General features: G+C 44.0%; 1 protein-coding gene across 1 annotated transcript in view; it reads left to right on the top strand.

The window, feature by feature from the left end:
• LOC110297861 (cytochrome P450 2B10) overlaps nucleotides 1–1549 on the top strand; it is a 32142-nt gene extending 30593 nt beyond the window's left edge. Inside the window, exon 9 of the mRNA XM_021166909.1 lies at nucleotides 994–1549. Within this exon, the coding sequence (XP_021022568.1) occupies nucleotides 994–1175 (182 nt within the window). The 3' untranslated portion in view covers nucleotides 1176–1549. The remainder of the gene's footprint in view (nucleotides 1–993) is intronic.
• Nucleotides 1550–6477: the final 4928 nt, after the last annotated feature.

A 6477-nucleotide genomic window follows, 5' to 3' on the forward strand; every position in this document is an offset into this window, starting at 1 on the left:
GGTTAGTTGACTCTGTTGGTCTTCTTGTGGCATTCTTATCCTCTTTGGGGCCCTCAATTCTTCCATAAGAGTTTCTGAGTTCTGTCCAATGTTTGTCTGTGGATATCTGCATCTGTTTCAGTCAGCTGCTGGGTGGAGCCTCTCAGAGGACAGCTATGGTAGGCTCTTGTCTGNAAGCACAACAGTATCATTAATAGTGTCAGGGATTGGTGTTTGCTCATTGGATGGTGGGGCTGGTTATTGTTTGCCATTTCCACAGACTCGGCTCTATCTTTGTTCTTTCATTTCTTTTAGACAGGACAAATTTTTGATCAAAAGTCTGTGGGTGGGTTAGTGTCCTTATCCATCCACTGGGGTCCTGCCTGGCTCTTCAGATTCCATATCCCCATAGCTATGTATCTCAGCTAACGTCACTGCCCATAGCCTCTGGGGGCCTCCCCCATCCTGGGTCTCTGGGGTTTCGTAGAGATTCCCCCATCTGGACCAGCCCCCACCCTGCCCTGGCAACTGAAAAAATCCATTCATTCTCCTGTTCCTCTCTCCTGTCTCTTTTCACACCTGATCCTGACCCCCCATTACCCTCCACATGCCCTCTCCCACAGTTCCCTCCCTCTTTCTGCCTCCTATGACTATTTTATTCCCCCTTCTAAGTGAGATTCAAGCATCCTCACTTGGGCCTTTCTAATTGTTTACCTTCTTTGAGTCTTTGTGGTATATCACTGGTATACTGTACTTTTTGGCTAATATCCACTAATTACTGAGTACAGACTGTGCATGTGTTTTTGGGTTTGAATTACCTCACACAGATGGTATTTTTTAGTTCCATTTGCCTGCAAAATTCTTTTAACATTCCTATTTGAATTGTAGGGTGATGGTCAAAGTACTTGTTGTTTAGTGCAGTGGACAGGGATGTCTAAATGGGTTTAGGGATGTGACAATCCAAAATCTATATAATGGATGGGTGCTCACATGGATCATTTTCTGTGCCTACAGGAAAGCGCATTTGTCTTGGTGAAAGCATTGCCCGCAACGAGTTGTTCCTTTTCTTCACGTCTATCCTCCAGAACTTCTCGGTGGCAAGCCATGTTGCTCCTAAGGACATTGACCTCACTCCCAAGGAGAGTGGTATTGGAAAAATACCTCCAACGTACCAGATCTGCTTCTTGGCCCGCTGATTGGGTTGAGGCAGACAGGTGGCCCCAGTTCTGTTGAGAATGGCTCTATCTTTGAGCTTCTGAGAGACCTGCTGGAAACCAGTACTCCTATTGTATGTCTCCAAATCTCCAGTGTTCCAAGGCATGTTCTTCTTCCCTGTGAATGGCACTGGAGAAATCAATCAACTGTCTTTCTTGATGTGAAAAGAGACTTCTGGAGTCCACATCTCATGTTGAGTCACTTCCCTCTTCCCCCCCAATAGCTCAAGTCCCCACTTATCAGCTCTCCATGATCTGGGATCTGTGCTAATGGACTCTGTATAAGGTCTGAATTCTATGTCTACAGACTTGCCTATTATGTATGGTTCAGGTAAACAGAATCACATAGTGTGTGATCTTTGGTGTCTTGTGCCTTTACTTTACATAATATTATCTAGGTTTCTGTATTCTACAGGCCACAGTCACACACCTTCATGGGTTTTCTCATGCTCTTTCTTAGCATACTCTTCCTGCATCTTCTGTCTAGGCAAAGGCCTCTTCAGCCCATGGCCCCTGAGCTGCATGTTTTTGACCTCAGATTCCTGTATGTTTCTTTTTAAATCTCCCAAGAATCACATCAATGCCTTCATTATTAAGGGTTCTCTAAAGGAACAGAACTGACAGAATCACTCACTCACTCACTCACTCACTCACTCACTCACTCACTCACTCACTCGATCAGTCTGTCTGTGTATACATCTGCCCTCTTTCTTATCTCTCTCTCATCTAAGTATATATGTTTATAAGTATCTATTGACTATGTATATGTACATATATATGTATTATCTAATTAAGTATCTCTCATGTATGTATGTGTGTGTGTGTGTGTGTGTGTGTGTGTGTGTATGTATGTATGTATGTATCTATCATCCATCTTTCTATGGGATTTATTAGACTGGCTAAAGGGCTATGTCTGAATAATACAACAATGATTGTCCCATAATGGAAGGCTAAGGATTAGGTAGTTGTTGCTCCATGAGGTTGTTAAGTTTTCTCTGTCCCATGCAGTGCTGCAGTCCTGGAAGGTGTCTGGAGAGTTGCTGTTATGTCCATCTCTGGTGCAATCAGATGAAGTTGGATTTATTACCAGCCATAGCAACAGATTAGATGAACTTGCCAGGGAGAGTGAGGACAGGCAGAAAAAAAGTACAGTTTCCTTCTTTCCTGTGTCTGTCAGCAGGAGGTGTGACCTAGGTTTAGGGAGGGTCTTCCTGCTTTAAATAATCACATCAAGAGGCTCCTCCATCACAAGAGTACCCAGCAGCTTGAGTATTAGTTGATACCAGGTGCAGTCAAGGTAATACCCAAGAGCATTCACCACAATACCCAGACTCCTGACCTCCCTGGTATTTTTACATATGTCTTCGTCTTTGAGTTTCCATTGCTATGAAGAGACACTATGAGCAAGGCAACCCTTATAAAGGACAGCATTTAATTGGGGCTGGCTTATATTTTTTAGAATTTTAGTCCATTATCAACATGGTAGGAAGTATGGCAGCATCCAGGCAGACAGTGCTAGAGGAGCTGAGAGTTCTACGTCTTGATCCAAAGGCAGCCAGGAGAAGACTTGTTTCTGCAGGCAGCCAGGAGGAGGCTCTTTTCAATATTGGGTGGAGCTTGAGCATTGGAGCTCTTCAGAGTCTGCCTACACAGTGACACACTTCCTTCAACAAGGCCACACCTCCTCATAGTGCCACTTTCCATGGTCCAAGCATATTCACACCATCACATTCCACTCCCTGGTCCTCATAGGCTTGTTCATACACATGAGTCTATGGGACTGTCTTAGTTAGGGTTTCATTGCTGTGAAGAGATACCACAACCAAGGAAACTCTTATTAAAGACAACATTTAATTGGGGCTGGCTTACAGGTTCAGAAGTTCAGTTCATTATCAAGTAGGAGCATGATATCATCTAGGCAGACTTGGCACTTTAGGAGGAGCTGAGAGTTTTGCATCTTGATCCAACTACAGCCAGGAGAGCCTGGCTTCCAGGTGGTTAAGAGGAGGGTCTCAAAACCCACCCCAACAGTGACACACTTCCTCCAACAAGGCCACACCTTGCACTCCCTGGGCCAAGCTTATTTAAACCAGCATAGGGGCCATACCTAGACACAGAAAAATATATTTAGTTCAACTTCTAATTCTCCGTAGTCTATCACAGTCTCAACAATGTTAAAAGTCCAAAGTTCAAATTCTTTTCTGAGATTCATCTAATCATTTAACTGTGAATCTCTATAAAATCCAACATCATGGGATATACATTCCCTTTCCAAAATGTCATAGTGAGGAAATACTGGACCAAAGCAAGACAGAAAACCAGCTGGGAAAATTCTAAACTCTGTATCTCCATGTCTGTCAAAGTCTTCTTCAGATCTCCAACCCCTTTCATCTTTGTTGACTTCAACAAACTTCTTGGGCTGGTTCCACTCCCTGTTAGCAGTTTTCCTCAGCAGGTATCCCATAGCTCTGCTTTCTCTAACATCTTGGGGTCTCCAAGGCAACTTGAACTTCCATAGCAAGCATGCTGTGAAACCATGCCTTTAAAACCAGTACCACTTGGGTGATTCTTACACATTACCCAGTCCAGCTGCCAGCATGAAGTTTATCTCTGGAACAAAACTTTTTTGTGGCCTCAGAAAATACTTCCAAGAAAAATTCGCCTCAGTGATGCTCATGGGTTCTTAATCACCACTAATTCCTTAGCACAAGTAACTAACATCAATTGTCCCAGTAACCCTGTCTATTCTTTTTGTTTGTTTCATTTGATAAAGACTACTTTTTTAAAAAAAAAATTCCATTTACATCCTAGTCACAGCCCCTCTTCCTCCTCTTTTCTTATTTCCATCCTTACAAATCCCTGTCCCGATTACACCATCTACTTGGGTACTACCTAACCCTGGGACAACTTGTTTCAGCAGGGCTAGGTACATCCTTTCTCACTGAGGCCTATCCAGGCAGTCCAGATAGGGATAGGGATCCAATGTCACCGAGACCGAGATAGCCCCAGCTCCACTTGCTAGAGGGCCCACATGTAGACCAAGCTGCACATCTGTTACATATGTGTGGGGGCTGGGGATAGGTCCAGCCAATGTAGGCTCTTTGGTTGGTGGTTAAATCTCTGAGAGCTCAAAGGGTTCTGGTTAGTTAACTCTGTTGGTCTTCCTGTAGAGTTCCTATCACTTCTAGGGTTCTCAGATGGTCTCCCAACTCTTTCATTAGAGTTCCAGAGCTCCTTCCAATGTTTGGCCTTGAGTCTGTTTCATCTGTTTCAATCAGTTGCTGGGTGAAGCTTCTCAGCAGACTGTCATGTTAGGCTCCTGACTGCAAGCATAAGAGAGTATCATTAATATTGTCAAGAATTGGTGCTTGCCCATGGGATAGGTCCCAAGTTGTTCCAGTTATTGGTTAGCAATTCCCTCAGTATTTATATCTATTACATTTTGTTCCTGCATTTCATGTACACAGGGCAAGTTTTGGGTCAAAAGTTTTGTGGTTGGGCTGGTATCCGTATCTCTCCACTGGGGAGGAGATCCTGCCTGGCTATAGGAGGCAAACTTTTCAGGTTTCATAGCCCCAGTGCTGCGAGTATGGTCACCAGGTTGATTCTTGGGAACCTCCCTCATTCCAGGTCTCTGTCATATCACCAAGATACCTCCATCCACATCTACACTATGTGCAGATTTCCATTCATAATCCTGGTCCCCTGGCCATCTCTCCTGTCTCTCCACACACCTGATCCTGAAAATGAGCCCCATTAACCTCTGCATGCCCTCTGCCACCCAGATATATCCCTTGATTTGCCTCCTGTGTCTATTTTATTCTCCTCTTTTAGTGTGATTGGGGCATCCTTTCTTGGGCCTTCCTTCTTGTAGCCTCCCCTCCCCCAGCCTTAATGGTTCCACTGTTTACACCTGGATGGAGCTTGTCCTCAATCGTTCTGCCATGCCCACTGCTGGAACCTGCCGCTTTGCTGTTCAGAGCCATACACGTGGTCACCCTGCTACTGGACGCCAGGACTATTTGGTGGGAATCGGCCCCCCTTCCCCTGCTTCATAACTGCGTGCGGAATAGTAAAATTGAGCTTTGATCAGAATGCCTGTCTTAGCTACATCATTTTCTCTCATCGCCTAGCCCTTCTTCTCTTCCAGGTTTCCAAAATGCCTTTCCAGCCTAGCACCCAAACATGTAGTCGGCTGGCTGGACACAACACCTTCTTGTTTACCTTTTTTGGGTCTATAGAGTGTAGCATGAGTATCCTGTACTTTATGACTAATAGCCATTTATAAGTGATAGGTGCATGTCCTTGTGGGCCTGGGTTACATCAATCAGAATGATATTTTCTAATTCCATCCATTTGCCTATAAATTTTATGATGTCCTTGTTTTTGATAGCTGAATAGTATTTCATTATATAAATGAACCACATTTTCTGTGTCCATTTGTGGGAAGCCACATACGCCATTACAAGGTGGCGCTAGCTACCGCTGGCCACCACCCATAAGTTTGGGTAAACAACCAATGTGCACATGTGCAGTAGAGTTTTTTGCCGAGTCACTGCCTGGCCTGGGGCATGTAAATGAGGTACTGAGAGCATAACCAATAGGGTGTAGATATGTGAATGAGGTATGTAAATGAGGTACTGAGAGCATAACCAATCGGGTGTAGACATGTAAATGAGGTACTGAAAGCATAACCAATGCTTTCAGTATGGACACGCCTGTCCTAGGCCTATATAAGCAGCACCAGTTCTGGGCTCGGGGTCTTTTGGCCTCTGCAATCAAGCTCTCCCAATAAACGTGTGCAGAAGGATCCTGTTGTGGTGTCTGTTTTGCTGGCGAGTTGGGCGCTCACATCCATTCTTTGATTGAGAGGCATCTTGGTTGTTTCCAATTCCTGGCTTTGTTATGAATGAAGGTGCTTTGAACACAGCAGGCTCCATGTCCTTGTGGCATGGCGGAACATATCTTAGAGTATATGCCCAGGAGCCCTATAGCAATTATAGGTCTATTTCTAATATTCTGAGAAACTGCCAGATTGATTTCCAGAGTGTTTGCACAAGTTTTCACTCCGACTAGCAATGAAGGAGTGTTTTCCTTGCTCCTATCTTCAACAACATGTCCTGTCACTTGAGCTTTTGATCTTAGTCATTCTGATGGGTGTAAGATGGAATTTCAGTGTCATTTTGTTTTGCATTTCTTTTCTTTTTTTTTGAATATTTTTTCTTTTTTTAAATTACATATTTTCTTTATATACATTTCAAAAGCTATCCCAAAAGTTCCCTAT

This window comes from Mus caroli, chromosome 7, assembly GCF_900094665.2.
Source record: "Mus caroli chromosome 7, CAROLI_EIJ_v1.1, whole genome shotgun sequence".
NCBI lineage: Eukaryota > Metazoa > Chordata > Mammalia > Rodentia > Muridae > Mus > Mus caroli.